This window comes from Mytilus galloprovincialis, chromosome 11 (assembly GCF_965363235.1).
Source record: "Mytilus galloprovincialis chromosome 11, xbMytGall1.hap1.1, whole genome shotgun sequence".
NCBI classification, from domain to species: Eukaryota; Metazoa; Mollusca; class Bivalvia; order Mytilida; family Mytilidae; genus Mytilus; species Mytilus galloprovincialis.
This window is the reverse complement of record NC_134848.1, coordinates 37,036,166-37,054,978: the sequence shown is the minus strand read 5'-3', so window position 1 is coordinate 37,054,978 and position 18,813 is coordinate 37,036,166. Positions and strand designations below refer to the sequence as shown.

Below are 18,813 nucleotides of genomic sequence, written 5' to 3'. Positions count from 1 at the left end.
CTTGACATAGCAAATACAAATATCAGTCTAAATGTTCTCCCACTAAGCCAAAAATAAAATTCAAAGTTGCTGTACCTACCCACCTAAAAAACACTATACCAAAAATATTTTATGACATAATTTATTTCATATTATCTTTTAAAGTTTTTTTCATGCTCTTGATCATAGTTTTCTTGTCTAAAATCTATAACTAATGCTGCTGGCAAAAAACAAATGATATCCCTACCTACATACTACCCTTCAAGGCATGGGTAGGCAACAAAATGGTCAGTTTAAATATGGCAGTGTCTGCGCGTACCCGCATGTGGGTACGAATAGTCAAATTGACATTCATAGGCTATGCGTACCCACATCCGGTTTTATAATAAAAAGCAATCAAATCGGGAATTAAACGTGAAATATATACAGAAATTATCGATAATATGGGGATTTCGAGTAGAACGAGTGAAGGGTATGACAAATAATATTTTCGAATGTATTTATAAGGCCACGGTTATTTAATTTGTTGGTTTACGGATTTTCCCCATGAAAAAGTCGGGTCGGTCGGTCGGGGAAAAAAAATTAAAAAAATCATCTTTGAAGACAGAAAAATATGCAAAATCAATATATATTTCACCTTTCTAACAATATGTTTGTTATGCCATTTTATCATCATTTCTTAAATTTTAGTTCAATGAAATATTATTGCTCAGCTGTTATAAACATCGCATGACATTGTCTAATAAGTTACAGTAAAAAAAGGGGGGGTGCACGGACAAAGATGAAATTAAATCGTCATTTCAGAAACAAGAAAAATAGATTCGCGTAGCTCTTAATCAATTCCAAAAAACTTGATCTTCAAGCACGAAAACTGATAAAAAAAAATATGTAAAAACGTCGTACGAAAATAAGTTTCAACACACGTGTCAAAAACCTAATAGACTCGTCCATTGGAAAAACGAGATTATCGGGTCAATCTGTTGTCTCGCATTCCCGTTTTTTATCCAAATGGACGATAATTTTTTTTATGATCTATGAAACAAGAAAATTCCAAATGATTTGTTAATATTCAAAACTTCAACCTATCCACATTTGGACAAGTCTATTTCTATGAGATGATGCATCTTACGGACTGATGACAAATAAGGGAAACAAACTTATTGTGTAATTGGTTTTAAACACAAGTTCCGTTCCGCAAAATTATTTGTGCAAACGACATTTCAAGGTCAGTTATTATGATAATTGATTTGTCTATATTTAAAAACGTAAACTGGAAGTTTTATATTTTCACAACAGCAAGTGTTATCAATTTTGTTAGTGATTAATGCATTTCATTTCATAAAAAAAAATTATTTTAATTATTTTTCAGGGATAATGCATTTCTTAGGGTCGGCGGGAATAAAAAAGCATGAAAAGTCAATTTTATTTTTATTCTGGAAATCGGCAAAATCGGGTCGGCGGATCCGTAAACCAACAAATTAAAAAATCCTGGCCTAAGTTAATAATATATAATAAACCTTGCAAATTTTAAAAATGCATGTATACTGATTGAAAATGAAATACAGAGTCCCTGTAAACTATATATAGTCCTATAATATATAATATCCGAATTTTAAGTTGCTACCAGAGGTAAAATGTTTTATGATGCGCTGAAGGTTTACATTTTCGTCAAACATTTTGTTATTTATTAACAAAGCTTGTTCCAATTCATGATAACTTTGAAATGTCTGCCCCACATGTATATCACTCTTTTCCCATTTTAAGAATATTTATTAACCGAGAAAAACTGTTCACTTTAATATACATATATATAAATGTTTACAAAACTTCTAAGTAGTTGATCAATTTTATTCACTAATTGCGATAATTTCTGTATATATTTTACGTTTAATTCCCAATCCGATGGCAATTTATTATAAAACCGGATGTGGGTACGCGTAGCCTATGAACGGCAATTTTGCTATTCGTACCCGCATGCGGGTACGCGCAGACACTGCCTTTAAATATCACCCGAGAACTAAAAATTTACTTTTCATACAAAACTAATATACAAAAATATAGATACGTAAGAAAAAAGACACAACTTACAAGGTTATGCGTTAAAACTATATCTGTATGTTTTTCAACATAAAACTAGTCATATTAAAATGTAATGGCAATTTTATAGCAATTCTATTTTATTTACATGGTGTATATCTTATCATTTTGAAATGACATTTCTTCATCTGAATTAAAGTCAAAGGTAACAACTCAAAACATGAAGTAAATCTATTAACTAAGAATTTATATTAGAATCATGACATTTATATGTAAGCCTAGTGAATTAATCAAACAATTCTGACTATTTTATATCCTTGAAAGGAGTTTATTTATTGACTCAAAATAACTTAATATAAATCTAGTCAGTCCTTTAATTCTAAGTCTATTTACTTTTTTTTTAAAGTTACTGTTTTGTGTCTTTTTCAAATAATTAGTTACATGAAATATGTTTACACTGTCAAGAAGGAATTTGTTAAATGTTTTGACTGTGTTATTGGTGGTCTAAAATCTTTTTATCCTTTGTCAATTTTTAATATTTCAAATAAGCGTCCAGTTATTTCTCAATTCGATTAAATTTGAGAACAATTACAAATATAACATGGAAATGTGTTATTTAAGCCCTGTGATTGTCATTCCTGTGTAATGTCTTGTTTCATCAACAAATTTTTGTGACAAACTGAAACTTAATTTACTTCCTCAAACCCAACCTGCATTTATCTCATTTCCTAATTCACAAATGTTCAGGCTAAGTCTTAAACATATTTTTTGTATGAAGTATACTCACTACACACAAACTCAGAGGTTGTAAGCTGATTAAATCTAAAAATGAAAGTTGCACGAGAGTAAAGGTTTGGCACACCATAAACCTGACTTAACTACACAACTTTTATTTTCAAAGTATCTTTCCAATTAGTCTATATTATGACGGTAATTTAATTATCAATTATTCATCAAATTCATTTGAAAAGATTTAAATTGAAATTAAGCAGATTAAAACTGACAGATCTTTTTAATATATATATCTTTCAGACGGTACATTCAATGTACTTTCAAAACAATTTGAAAATTATTATGTAACATATCTACCCTGTGCCGTCGAATTCATTGTCCCGGTTTAATTATTCCATGTGAAAAATACTCCTATATCCATTTTCGTTATTTAATACTATAATAGTCGGTAATCGCAATGTGACGCCTTGAAAACATTAACAATGATTTATGACTACTGAATAATTTTATCTCTACTTTTAAAGTCTTTAACATGTTAAATGCACTTTCTATACATATTAAGGAAGTCCTTTTATTTCACATATATCTTGTCATGTAGGTGTACAGTCTTAAACTTTGACCGACTTTTTAACTTGCGTTGTAGAAGAAATTTGTAAATACAACAAAACAATGTGTAGGGCGCATTCAGTAGTTTTGTTTTGTAAATAAACTATTAAAGAAGGAATCTGATGTACAGTAGTTGTCGTTTGTTTATGTAATATATACGTGTTTCTCGTTTCTCGTTTTGTTTATATAGATTAGACCCTTGGTTTTCCCGTTTGAATGGTTTTACACTAGTAATTTTGGGGCCCTTTATAGCTTGTTGTTCGGTGTGAGCTAAGGCTCCGTGTTGAAGGCCGTACTTTAACCTATAATGGTTTACTTTTTAAATTGTTATTTGTATGGAGAGTTGTCTCATTGGCACTCACACCACATCTTCCTATATCTATTAAAGAACAGCTCAGTTTTGTCCTTACAATTTTTCACGTAAGGGATGACAGGCAGAAATTCAAAGTTGTCAATGGAAAACAGAGGGAAGAGGTGGAATTTTGCTATGCTACAGGCCTTCTACGGATTGGTCAAAGAGTTGTTGTAAAGAGTCTTTTACATGCAGAGAGTAGCAATAACCCTACACCACACTAAAAAGACCATTGACATTTACTGTTACAGAAACATTTATTGTACTAATGTCAAAGATAGTAAAAAGAAAAATGACAGAATTTAGATACCAAAAGGACAATGAAAAACATAACAGTGGTGGGTCCAGAAATATTGATAAGGGGAGCCCACTACCTAAGATGGGGGCAACTCCAGTCATGCTCCAGTGATTCCCTTTATAATCAACAATTTTTTTCCAACACAAAAAGGGGAAGGGGGATGGCACCTTGCCTCCCCTTAATACTGCCTCTGCATAAGCGAGACCTCAGGGACCAATATATATGAAATAGTCCCAGGAGAGACCTTAGGGACCAAAATATATGTAATAGTCCCAGGAGAGCCTATAACTTCACCCACAACAAAAAACGTAAATTGAACTATCACCTACGTACTGTATACAAAATTCCTATAGAGACATCAAACTGGTTTTTATATCTGTCAATCTGATCTTATCACCTTGTTCAACCCTAGGATCCTTCTAAGTGACAAAATATCAAATTAACTCTACCTGTGGCCTGAGTTGTAATAATGTCCATTTCACCTTAACATGTACATTTCTATTCAACATCAAATAGTTGTAATTAACACTTATAATTTCTCAGGTGAGAGAAATATCCCCCTCAAGGCAGATTTCAAATTTACTAGGTTAATTATTTGTAGTAGTTATGTAAATACTTTGTTCTAATGATAAAGCTTTTAAATCTTCTTTTCAACAACTTTGCTAAGAAATGATCAACTTTGAGTGTCGTTTAGAAAAATTGATTTTAAATAGTTAAATTGATATTTTAAAACGTTGATCTATAAATCTAGGATTTAGTTTTTATTAGGCATAATCGCTTTCTAAATCCAAGATGATTTCACATTTTCAAGTATTATGTCAAAATCTTTAGAGAAATTGGATTTTAAATAGTTTGATATTTTAAAACATTGATCTATAAATCCTAAGATAAAGATATATAATGTATATAAACAATTTTCCAAATACTAAAATAATTTGGTATCCCCAATTAGTCAGACTTAGAATTTGTCTTATTTAAACATGTTTAGAACTAACAAAATACACTACAATTTAGCAAAATAAAGAAGATTTAAATATTTTTTCTAATTCCTACTCAAGTTTTAAATTCATCACCTGTGTTGACTCAGTGACCTTTGAACTGTTAAACAGATGTTTTGTTAAAAAAAAGAATACTTCATCTAAAAATATTGGAAATATAAATACCACAACTAAACACATCGATCCACACTTGAAAAAGGGCCCCCACATCACTTCCTTTTGACCCCTCCCCCCTTTTACATTTACATGTATGTCTACCACCATAAGAATATTCTGTAGATTTTACCATCTTCTAATTCACGAAATACACTTAAGACAAACTATCTTCATTCAAGGGACAGGAATAATTTAAAACACCTATGATTCTGGGCAGTTCCGTTTTGAAATTTTATTAAAGTATGACTTACCGAAGCAATATAAATAAGTCAAGTTAATTGTAATTATCATAATCAAAATTATTGTGCTCAACCCAAGTCTCCTTTCATATACCTCATCAGAATCATCTGAGTTGGCTCTTACTAAAGATTTATCTCCCCTGACTTACCTGGTGGAAAGAGTTTATGGAGAAAACAACAGGTACAGCTGGACATAATTATCTCCCTTAGTTCAGCAGCTTAAAGATGTTAAAGAACCACAACATTCATGAATCCCACTGTGCACATTTCTTGTTTTCATTCTAAATCCTCATTTAACAGGTAAATTCCAAAAATTTCAATTAATCAATTCAAATGACATTAATTGTTATGTAAAAATGTAGAATAACATTAAAACCTATGTAATATTTCCATAAAATTAATTTATTTACGTAATATAGTTCATTCCGCTGCACACGATAAAAATGTAATATTTTCCGTAACAATTAATCAAGATTTTTTTCAACAACATCTTGTGAAACCAAGTCATTGACTGACTAAAAATTTTAAAGATGACCTTAATCCCGTCAACATATCCATGATAATCTAATATTACGTAGGTTTCTCCACATGTGACCAGTACAATGGTCAGTCAAAAACTGGCCAGAGATGTCCACTAACCGTGAGCTGAATTAATCTAGTCACAAGTATGTGTCAATTAATATTCATTTTACTGTTTCTCTCTTAATTTAGATTTATACTCCATCAAGTCAATAAATTACGATAACCTATTTCGTAACATTGTTTACATAAAAATACCAATTGAGCCATTCATTTAAAAGATGTTGTTTTTAAAGGCAAACATTAAACTATCCAGTTTTGATACTGTTGAAACACTAATAGATCAAAACAGTGTTCTAGCTTGCAAATTTTTCCATTTTTTTGTCAGCAGAATATAATTGTCCTAAAAATATCTTTTTAATAGGCAAACATTAAAATATCCAGATTTGATACTGTTGAAACACTAATAAACCAAAACAGTGTTCTAACTTGCAAATTTTGCTGTTTTTCCGTCAGAAGAATAGAATTGTCAGTTTCTCATAACTGTTGAAATGTTGGTGCACATGACGGTCAATAAAATATGCTTACACACCAGACACTATCCTAGTGAGCAATATCTTGCATTAAAAAAATCCAAAATTCTCCAAATTTGTGAGTTGTTTTCTAACAATAGGCATGTATGCACTCCATTTATCAAGTCGTCAATTTAAAAAATCGGAAGACAACAAAATATGTCAAATTTTTGTGAGAAAAGTTTTAAAACCATTCCATTGTTATCCAGGTTTCACTACTATATCAAATGATATCCTTTATGCTTAACCTTCTGAAGTATTTAACATGCAACAAAAACAAACACACCCTATCAGGTTTTCAAATATTTGTGATATAAATCGTAAAGCTATATTGTTGCAAAGTCAGTTTTCATAGTAACATTTAAATGTCATCCAAAATAATACACCCGACGTCCTCAATACAGGAAATATGATATTGTTCAAAGATAAGTTAACTGATTAAGACCGTCTTCATCGTATTCAGGTACTTTTTGATCATGCTGGGTCATTTGTTACAAAGATTTTCACATTTAATACTATGTTCACACACAACATGGTTCATTTGTAACTAAACTTTTCACACTTTCAGTGAATAGAGATTGTCTTGCAGCTATGAACCAGAAATTACAACTGCTTCTATCTTTGTCTGTTACATTCCTTTACAACTGATTTTTCCCACATTTCTTTTCATGTCCATTTAAAACAGTACCATCATAATTATAGTTCTAATAAGTTTAAGTTTAATAACGGTACTACCACCATACAACAAATGGTCTGAATAGAGACTTGAAATCATTTTGTCTTACAGCTATGAAACAGACATTACAATTGCTGTTTTCTTTGTGTGTAACATTCCATTAATAACCATTTTTTTGAAACATTTCTTTGAACATATGTCCATAAAAATAGGACATAAGAAAAATTCTTGAGGTGGTATAAAAGTCAACATTATTGCAACTTTAAAACAAATGGTTCCCAGAAATGAGCATCTGCATTCATAAAGAGAAGATAACTATGTAATGACCATTTTAGGAACATTAACAATCTAGATAAAATCCACATCAAATTAACGTTTATTCACATGCATTCATAAACAGATGATAAATATCTTCATTGAGTATATAATGACCAAATAAGGAACATTAACAACTCAGATAAAATCCGTATCAACGGAATGTTTATTCACACTGCATTCATGAACAGAAGATAAATATCCCGATCTCTTATCTATATTGGGAGCATAAAAAGCCCTATTTGCAGGTGCTGATACACATGATACAATTGCTTGAATTCCTTAGAACAATGACTGTAAATGCTAAGAACTCATCAATCCATACAGTGCTAATATAGGTTGATATCCAGAAGTAGTAAATATTTTATATTTTAATCATATCCTATCAGAATATCTTCACCACTTCATGGTCAAAACATAAAAAAATCTATAGAATTGCTAACATCTAGTTTTAGTCAATGTTCTGGTACCACTCTTGTTTTGTTTATTTACTATTTTTTCTGTTAAAATACATCAACCCATGTCACAATAAACTGATGTTTAGAATTATTGACTTATTTTCAATAACATGATTGTGTTTTCAATCGAAGTTCAAAGTCATCAACTATCTGTCACTGGTTCGCCACCCAAATAAATCCTCACAGCCTTGTTTGTATTCAATGTTTAAAAAAATTTAAGCAGTCACAAAAAATAAAACAGAGCTCCAATCACTTTTACATTCAACCTTCTTTAACATATATGAAAGTGTTCAAAGCCTTTCCTCAAAGAAACTTCCAAATGACTTTGACAAAGTCAGTTTATGCATAAACACCTTAACCTAAATAATACAATACCACCATAGAATGTTTGTTAATCCAATTAATTTGTTAAGGGATTATCTCCTATAGCTAATCCTAGGAATAATTAATTTCTTTTGTCTGATTCTTTTGAATGTTTTATTTGGTGATAATATCACTGAAGTGAAAAAAACATCAAATTGACAGATGAAAATTGCCTTATTGAGTGAAAATAATTGCCATTGGTGTCTTAATCACTGACAATGACTGGCATGCTATTTTGACCTGAATTTAACTAAATAAGTATAAATGTGTTACATAAACATTAATTTTCTAAGATTAAAAAGTTTAAATTATTCTTTGTATTCAATTTAACTATATAAGTATAAATGGGTTACATGATCATTTTTCTATGATTAAAATGTTTTAATTATTTAATTCTTTATTCTAAATTTTTATTAAGCATATGTATGCACACAAACAAACAAACATGAGGGGGGATAGGACCTTTATCAGGACTCCGGGATCAGGTGTTTTTCAGCTCGGGATTTCGGGATTTACCCCTTCGGGATCCGGGAATTCTTTTTTTCAAATTTCGGGATCCGGGATTTAACTTTATTTAAATCCGGGACCTCGGGATTTCGTGTTTTTAAGCCCAGGATTTCGGGATCAGGACCCATCCCCCCCCCCCCCCAACATCATGGTTCCGATAAAACTCTAATGTAACAAAACCTTGAAATGGTTCTTGATATAAAAATAAGACAACTATTATTGCCAATGAGACAGCTTTCTACCAAAGACCAAATTACATTTATTCTTAGTAAACAACTATAGATAGTTCAATGTGCAGCTTTCAACAATGAGCAAAATCCAGACCACATATAAAACAATAAGTATGCTGGGAGTGTGGTACATGCCAATACTGTCATTCTCTTAGATGAATTATATTGGAATTCCTATCACACTGTGCTATTGATATAATATCATTTATGGTGTTTTAACGCCACTTTTAAGCACCGCAGTAAGGCTATTTTCGTTGTGGCCAGTTTTTATTGATGGGGGGAGCCGGAGTGCCCTGAGAAAACCACTGACCTTCGATAGGAAAACTGACACTCCTAGTCAATTAAGATTGGAATCAAGTGCACCCGTACGAGAGGGGTTCGAACTCACAACCTCAGTGTTGACTGGCTAGTAAATGCAGTAGTAACTACTTAGACCACTCGGCCACCGAGGCCTTCTATTGATAAAATAATTTCTCTTATGTAATCTATAAAGTATGTAGTAAAATGGTAATTATGTCTTTTATATACCAGAGACTACTTTACAATTTATTACATAATATTTATATGCGCAATTTGTTTAACTGAATTTATACCTTTATATGTGACATGCCTTAAATTTTGACAATTTAAGCCATAAGATTTAAAGCTCATCTATATTAATAAATCTACATTTTCATTCACATTTATAATAACATAACCTTGCTCCAAAACTATTTGCTAATTGAATATATTTGTTGTTAAGTTTTAGTTTCAATATCAATTTTTATAAACAAAATATAAGGCCATTAAACAAAATATTTACCATATTTGTTATTTTGCCTCCTGAGAGAAAAATTAGTAGAGAGCAGGTCAAACAATTTATTTTTCTAAATATTTAGACTATAGAACTACAATTTTATTAATAAGAAGACTTGGTAACTTTTCAGCAGAGACCAAATGATGCAGAAGTTATCAACTTCAGGGGACTGTATGTCTGAATTAAGAAAGACAGAAAACACACTACATTTTATATTGGACTAATGCATTTTCAAAGAATCACATGAACGATTTGCCAAACTGATAAATCACATGTAAAATTGCAGTCTTGTAATGACATCTATGCATTGTGACAAATATAGGCCAATGTATTTTCTTTCTTGATGCAACAAAGACTAATTCACCAGAAACACAGTAAAACATAACTGTATATTTTTGGCCTAATGCATCTTTAAAGAATCACATGAACTGTTCACCCGACTGATAAATCTGCAGTCTGCATTGTGACAAAAAAGGCCAATGTATTTTTCTGTATTGATGCAACAAAGCCCACCTTACAAAGACAACAACATCACACAAGATATATTCTATCAGATAGTCTTATTGACTGAGAGGGTATTAACAGTCTGCATTCAAAACAACAAAGGAATTACCCAGACAACTGAAACTATTTTACCCACCATTTCACCCTGAGAATTTCACAGTTAATATTGACTTAGAAGTTAGATTAAAAAAAAAAGTTTTGGCTGAACCATTGTTATACCAGAAATCTTTTTATTAAGTAAAAAACAGATTTTATTTATAGAGTATTATGAGTGTAAATGTCAGAACTGAACAGAAAAAACAAATCACTTAACATCTTAACATGATCAATTTACATACAAAAATGTTAAAAAAAATCATGTAATTAAAAATGTTAACCAAAAATATTTTACAACTATGTCATGATGATATGCCAAAACACCAAAAATCCATGTCTTTTATTAGTTATCCAGAAAGAGAGAAAAAAAGGTGACCTAGAAATAACAGTCTTAATTTGAAATCTTTTAAAGAAAACATATGTGACCTTGAAAACAGCCTTACATTTAAATGTGAAATTATACTCAATTATATGATTTCATTTAGAGGAATTTAAATATCTAATAAATTACTATACACTGGTCCAGTGAATTACAGAGGTCATAGTATGACATAGTTTGAGACACGCAATTATCCAATTTAAAACCAATAAAAACATTGGCTTAATATAACTGTTAAGAACATAAAATGAACATTCCCATGAGTCATTTAAAAAGATTAAACACATTCTATAAATTTTCAGAAATTTTATTGTATATGGAAATACAATTGTAGATTTTTCAATATTTTGGAAAAAGTGTTCGACATTAGGCTTTTTGCAGGTTAATCCAGATTGGTAAACTGACTTCAACTATTATCTGTAGGGAACAATGCAATCTGGGTATATGTTAATCAGACAGCAAGCCAACATCAACATACCCAAAAGACACCTAGTTGGCAACACAGAGTCTTCATTCATAGATTGAGTCTCTAGATATACCACCAACATCAACTGTCAAGTTCTATATTATCCAGTGTCCATAAAAAGAAACAGAATCATACAAATATCTACCCTGCAGAGATATTGTTGGCTCCTTTCAAAAGTACATCTACTCTTTTTTATTGGGAAAATATGCGTAATTTTCATCAAATTGTGAATTTTAGAATAAACAATGGATTTGACTGAAACTTCAATTTACAGACCCCATTTCAAGAGTCAAACCCTGCTTTGAAATAAGACCCCTTTTTGTCAGTGATGATACATAAATAGACCCTCAAATCTGCATATATAGTAATTTAAGGCATGAAAAAAGTATAAATGAGTGTTTTTCAGTTTGAATTCATGCACAATTACTACTGAAATTGCACTGTTTGGGAAAAAAGTTGTCTTTTTGGGAATAATTTTCAGCCATTTTTTTTTCAAATTAGGATGGGATTCTTCTCCAGGGGAAAAAGCCTTTATTCTCCATTAATTTCAGGCAAACAATATCACTGACCCTCATCATCCAACTTCATACAAATAATGAAAAGAATTAAGAAAAATAATATAACCACTAATGAGGTTTCTGATTTTTTTATGTTTAATTTTTGAGAAAGGACTTATCACATAGATTTGTTTGTGAAATGTTCGTCAACTTTTATGATATCCATTTATTTTTTTTGCTTCTTCAAATACTGAATCAGAACAATTCTAGTTTTGTAAACAGGTTAAAAAAGAGTAAGGAGAAGTTTTTTTTATAATATGTGTTGTTTATGCCATAAATAATTTCATTTGAACCAAACGTCTAGTTTTGTTCTTTTCATATAAAAAATTAATCAATTATAACCTTTTTTTTAAAACCTTCTCTGAAATACATATGCAAAGAAATAGACATATATATTCTATAAATAAATGTACACTTACTATGCGGTTACTACAATTCTATCCATGAATGACAATTATCCACAGTGACAACAATGACCACATATTAATAGAATGCTTTTTTCACGGAAATGTGCAATAAAATTCCAAAATCATCCACTTCAACAAAATAACTAATTCCCTTTAATCATAGCACCATTTAAATCAGTATTTAAATATTAAAGCTTATTATTTATCCATAAATCTCAACTTGAAAAAAATCACTTTCACAAAGTCAAACTCCAGGATAAGGCTTAGCCACACCTTCCCTTCAAAATTCTTTAAAAATCAAGATTTGTTGTGATTATTATCAAAGTTTTCCTCCATTATACAAATGTACCCAAATATACATGTGCTCACATTCTGGGTATTTAATTCTCATATTTTCAATTTAAAGAAGATCGCTCAGGTGTGACAACAATTATAGACTGAAGAGTTAAATGACATGAAATATATCGCCAAACATCCTCCCGAACTAATCTAATTTCACCTGTGTCAAATGTTGTTGTTTAATTTCAATGATTTCAACTTCCCGTCAATTTTGACCATAGTTGTTACATCAAAGATATTACGGCAGATAAGGTCACTGTATATAGTGGCTCAGGTCAATTAATTTTAACAAAATTGATTTGAATTTTATCTCAGTCTTCAAGAATTTGTTCAATTATTAAATATTTTGGGAATTGATATTGGATTTTTATTGATAAAATTTTTAAATTTATAGCTTTACATTCACAAAAGTAATTCTTCTACTACAAGGGAAAAAGTCCTCATATTCTTAAAAATTTACTCATTATACTACCAAAAAAATCCCTCAAAAGGGAATTAAATCTATATGATTTTCTCCTACAGGAAAATAGGGAAGAATACTTTTTCCTCAATTATTTTTACCTTAGTTTAATAGAAAACCCGCAATAATGTAAGGATTGGCAGTCAAAAATAACAATACTGGGTATATAACAGAGAAAGGGGGGGGGGGATTAAAAACACTTAACACCTGATCCGAGAGTCCCAATAAAGGTCCGACCCCCAACCCCAACCCCATTATATACAAAATATAATCAGTGGAAAAGGAAAGGAAATTTGTGTTCAAGTATTTGATTCATATAAAAAATTCCAAAATGGGAGTTTTTATTATTGCGATTATAACCCTGTCACATTTGTTGCAATTATAAAAACATAGCAATAATTTCTGAATTTACATTATTGTTACAGCAGGATAAAAAGATAAATAGAAATTATATTTAACTTACCTTTGATTTCATTGTCTGGTACAGGGTAAGAAGTAGTAGACAACATCTTCCACGTCTCTCTTTTTTTCCGTTCAATCCTCTTTGTAAGATATTTCCTTGACGTGAAACAATAGACTAATCCAGAAATGGTGAAGAATTATTGTTGCAGATGTTGATGTTTGGTCAAGACCTTCTTTACAATATGACCTTTAGACTGGTCAATGTAATTGATAGCACAGAAGTTGAATTCTGAACATTTCCATTATGCTTCCTGAATGGAACACAGATTTTGATAAAACATTCCTGGTATAAGATTTGTAGAATATTCAAATTGCCATCCTTATAAAGTTTGCCTATCAGTATATCTTCAAATCGGTGATTCCATATTGTAACTTTAAAGCTGAAATCTTTTGATGTTGTATACATCCTTAGCGGTTACACCCATCTCTCACACATTTTGTTTCCAAATATAAATTTTTCGATTTCCTGAATCACATGATCTATGTCAACACTAAACCGTTGAATCAAATTACATAGGTATGTGAAATTTGATTCACATTTCGTTCATTTTATCATACATGAGCAGGTAAAATATATTGACATAATGGAATTTATATCAACTTCACTGTCAAGTGAAAATTGATGCAGTTATTTCAATAAAAACTTGGTCATTTTCAAAAACAAATGAATTATATATTGCAATGGGATTTATTATTCAACCTTCACCTTATATTCGTAATAACTTTAGAATTTGAACTTCACTTTATGTTTCCAATTCCTTTAGAATTTGATCTTCACCTTATGTTTGTAATTCCTTTAGAATTCTACCTTCACCTTACATTTGTAATTCGTTTAGAATTTTACCTTCACCTTACATTTGTAATTCGTTTGGAACTTGGCCTTCACCTTATGTTTGTAATTATTAAGAGTAATGTAAGATTCATGGTAAAATGTTATTACTGATCAATGCAATTTTAGTGATTCTAGCTTAGAAATAATCTATCAGAATTTGAAATTTGGGAAAAAATTGAAAATAAAACTTCTGGAACAGGCTTGACTGAAGAAATAGAGAAACACTGCTCTTTATCGTACTCATTAAGTATAGCCATCTCCTATCTCCATACCTGTTAAGTTCTTTCTGCGTTCTGTAAGCCATAGCCAGTTCATTATCCTCGTTCACAATATTATCATTCCCACCATAGGACTCCTTAGCTATAGCATGTGTTGTGATACTCTTTTCGGCCATCATGGCACGGAGTTGTAGACACTCCTCTCGTCGTCTCTCCAACTCATCATTCATAGCCTCAAACTGGTCTGTAATTATTTGGAAATATTATTGGAACAATTATCTTTTTTCTAGCAAAATGCAATTATAACTGTTAATCTTTCTTCTTTTTTTTTATATATATCTAAGATATAATGATAGTGAAGGAATTAATCTTAACGCAAGTCATATACTTTATATTTTCTAAAACACTTCTCTGGTAAATCCTTACATTTTTTTTTCCTTCAGATTAAGAAAGCAGAGATATTTCAATTGAGGAAAAACTGGTTTACTGTCAATGATCAAGGACTACTTAGTTTTATAATTGTATTATTTTTTTGTGTTTTTTTTTTACATCTCAATTTTTTTATTGCAATTTCAAATTTTTTTATTCAAAACTCAAACTTTGGAATTTGGCATGTTCTGTTATATCAAGGAACCAGTACTGCCTTCATTATCTGCAGTTAGTAAAATACACAGAGCTCTGATTCTTAAGTCAATAAAAGCTTTTTTACATTCAAAGAAACATCAGCCAACACATGCATGTCTCATTTATTGATGCAAAACCCAACCCTGTGACCCATTTCACAAAACTTTTCCAAAGAAAAAAGAAAAAAGTTTTTTTGGTCATACCATTTTTTTGTTAAAAAGATTTTAGCTTCAAATGGGGATAGCTGTGGTATTTCATTTTTCTATTGTTTCAGCCAAGCTGGCTTTTCAAGAAAACTCTAATGTATATATCTGAATCATTATAACTTTATATGTGTAAATGTGCTTTCTTGGTTTATATGTAAAGGTAAATGCTGATATGATGTCTGTGAAATAATAAGTTGTTTCAGGTAAATGCAGGTAAAATGGAAGAATGGGGAAGGGAGTGCAACATTTTCATCAAGAATATTTGTTATTTAATAAAACTCTATAGCAAACTCTCCATTTTCAAGATTTAAAAAATCATTCAACAATCTCAACCAAATAAGCAGCTGGAAAAACACTCTTTGTATAAATTCTTTTAAGCTTTTAAATTCATTAAGCAAAATTATATATCTATTTTGATTCAAATTGCAAAGGAAAATAACTTATATTTGCAATGCATTGACAGACTGGAGTCTTGTCTTTTCTGTCCCACATTTTAAATTAAGACAAATTGTTTTATGTTTCTTCCAACATTAATGTGATACGCTAAAAAAATTGAAATACTAATTTTTAAATTCAGATATTTTTGTATATTTTTTTTTTACAATTTTTGACTTTCTTGATAAATTTAAAATCTGAACATCAATAAATATTTAAATATATAAATTATTAAGATTAATACATTTCATTATCATAATTCAATTGAAATCTGCAAGAAAGAATCCAGTCTGTGGTAGGTATTTTATCTGGAATAACATTTTGGTCAAAATGCAAAGGGCAGATAACTCTTGTCTTACCCAGGAGTATTCGGACTGACCGACTGCTGTCTTTACCAAGGTCTATCCAAGTTAGGGAGAATTAGTTAATTGTTACCATGGTGACCAGACCAGTCAGGGAGAATTAGTTAAAATAACCAATAGATGATGGTAAACAAACCATACAGGAAAACAAAAATAGAAAATTCTGTTTGTCAATAAAATATCTGTTCTCCAAATAAAACATTGGATGTGCAACTTATCTGCCTTCAAACATGTTTAACCCCATCATATTCTTCATGTGCCTGTCCCAAGCCAGGAGCATGTAGTTCAGTGGTTGTCTTTGGTTCATATTTGTTCTTTGTAAATTGTTTTGTTATAACTTAAGCCATTAGTTTTCTCAATTACAATTTTTCATATTTTGCCTTTTGAACCCGAATATACAGTATGGCTTTTTCTGATTGTTGAAGGTTTTTTTTTTTTTTACATTTGCCTAAAATTGCTAAATATCACTTCTTTGAACTTTTGTGGATATTTGTCTCATTTGCAATCATACAACACCTCTGAATTTTTATAGACACATTTCTCTTTAAATTCATAATTTGCCTGTTTTTGTATTATGATAAATCCATGAAGACGTATTAGGCATTACTTCACCTAATACAGATAAGAAAATCATGAACAAAAATTTTGTTATACAAGAAAGTTAGTGCAAGAACTTGACCAAACACTTTGAAGTCTATGTCAATGTTTTAGTTTACAAGTATTAGTACAGGATTGAAACTGCAAAAAAATATAAAAACTTCTCATAAAATCTAAAATGAATACATGTACCAACATAACATTTGGTCAACCAAACTTACAGACACCTTCATAAACAATGGCCTAATCAATTACATGTATATCAAAGGCTGATAATTTGAACCGACTTACTAATTTTAGGAAAGAAATATTTCTATGATAGTCTAAGAAAGAAACCTACCCATTAGTTCTTTACCAGAGGGGGACACTTCTTGTTGGGTGAAGTCAGTACTGTCAGTAATAGCCTTCATTAATTTACCAACTTCTCTCTTTAACTTGTCATTCTCATTCTCAAGTTCTTGCATCTGAAAATATATATAAATATCTCTTAGCAATGTAATCTTCAAAAATGAAAATAGCAAATGTGATGTCTGTCTTACAGGAGGTCCTGAATTATGTATATTTAACAAGAGGTCTTACATTATGCACATCTAACATGAAGTCCTTCATATATATGTATGCATATCATAAGTTAGGCTTTTTTAAAAGAAGTCTTATGTAGGATTGATATAAACTTGCTATAAATTAATTCTATTTTTTCTGTCTTTTGAATTAATACATCGAAAGTAACATATTTAGATCATCAAAAATTATAAATTTAAAACATGAGCAAAGGGAGATAATTCTAACTGAACAGTAGGATCACATGTTTTATCTCTATCTTACAAAAAGATATTTTCAAGACAATAAATCTTAAATTGTTTTCATTTTCAATTGTATGCAATGGTCAAATTATTCAAAAAAACAACCTGTGTTTATACATGAAAATGTATACTAGATAAAATATTATTTGCATGATTGAAAACAGTAAAACTTACTATACATACACTTGTTTTCTAAAGTTCAAGGTAGAATTATTATCTATATAAAAAAACTACGACATGAAAATAGATAAATAGATTAATCCTGTCTCTAATATATACAGAATAGTTTATCATCAATCTTAATGACCTTGGATAAATTAACTTTTCCATTAAGATTTTGTTTTTGTTTCAATTCTGATACTAACAAACATTTTATGTATTTGGCCTTAGATATACATAGATGACCTTGGATGTATGACTGATAAAATTATCATCTATATGAAAATAACTAATACATAAAGACAGAGAAAACAAGAATGTGTCCAAACTACACGGATGCCCCACTCGCACTATCCTTTTCCATGTTCCATGGACAGTGAAATTGGGTACTAATCTAATTTGGCATTAAAACTAGATATCATTGAGATGGGAGCCATCTCTGTGGGCCCCGCTCTGAATAATGTGCATTAAAAAATTGTATCTTTACCATAGGACATGGGTTTGTCAACTGAAATCAAAGTTTTTGACCTTGACCTTTGACCTATGAAGTTGTAAATAAATTATGACACACCCTTTGGTGTTGGTTTATAAACATGTCAAGTATAAACTTTGAAATGATAAAGGTTCTCAAGATATAGAGCGGACACGATCTTTACCATAGGACATGGGGTTGTCAACTAAAACCAAAGTTTTTGACCTTGACCTTTGACCTAGGAAGTTGCACATAAATTATGACACACCCTTTGGTGTTGGTTTATATACATGTCAAGTATAAACTTTGAAATGATAACGGTTCTCAAGATATAGAGCGGACACAATCTTTACCATAGGACATGGGGTTGTCAACTGAAACCAAAGTTTTTGACCTTGAACTATGCCCTAGGCAGTCGTTCATAAATTATGACACACCCTCTGGTGTTGGTTCATATACATGTCAAGTATAAACTTTGAAATCATAACGGTTCTCAAGATATAGAGCGGACACGATCTTCACCACAGGACACAGGGTTGTCAACTGAAACCGAAGTTTTTTGACCTTGACCTTTGACCTAGGAAGTTGTACATACATCATGA

At 30.6% G+C, this 18,813-nt stretch overlaps 1 protein-coding gene across 14 annotated transcripts in view; it reads right to left on the bottom strand.

Moving 5' to 3' along the window:
• LOC143052106 (unconventional myosin-Va-like) overlaps nucleotides 1–18,813 on the bottom strand; it is a 103,424-nt gene that overhangs the window by 24,404 nt on the left and 60,207 nt on the right. For 6 of the 14 annotated variants that reach the window (XM_076225066.1, XM_076225073.1, XM_076225068.1 and 3 more), the window contains 3 exons: nucleotides 17,118–17,241; nucleotides 16,178–16,219; nucleotides 14,608–14,797 (listed from right to left, as the gene is read on the bottom strand). In XM_076225066.1, the coding sequence (XP_076081181.1) occupies nucleotides 14,608–14,797; nucleotides 16,178–16,219; nucleotides 17,118–17,241 (356 nt within the window). Of the gene's footprint in view, nucleotides 1–3,105; nucleotides 3,305–4,337; nucleotides 4,439–5,546; nucleotides 6,271–12,254; nucleotides 12,648–14,607; nucleotides 14,798–16,177; nucleotides 16,220–17,117; nucleotides 17,242–18,813 lie in introns of those variants that run through there. The other 8 variants (XM_076225069.1, XM_076225074.1, XM_076225075.1 and 5 more) reach the window with 6 other exon arrangements.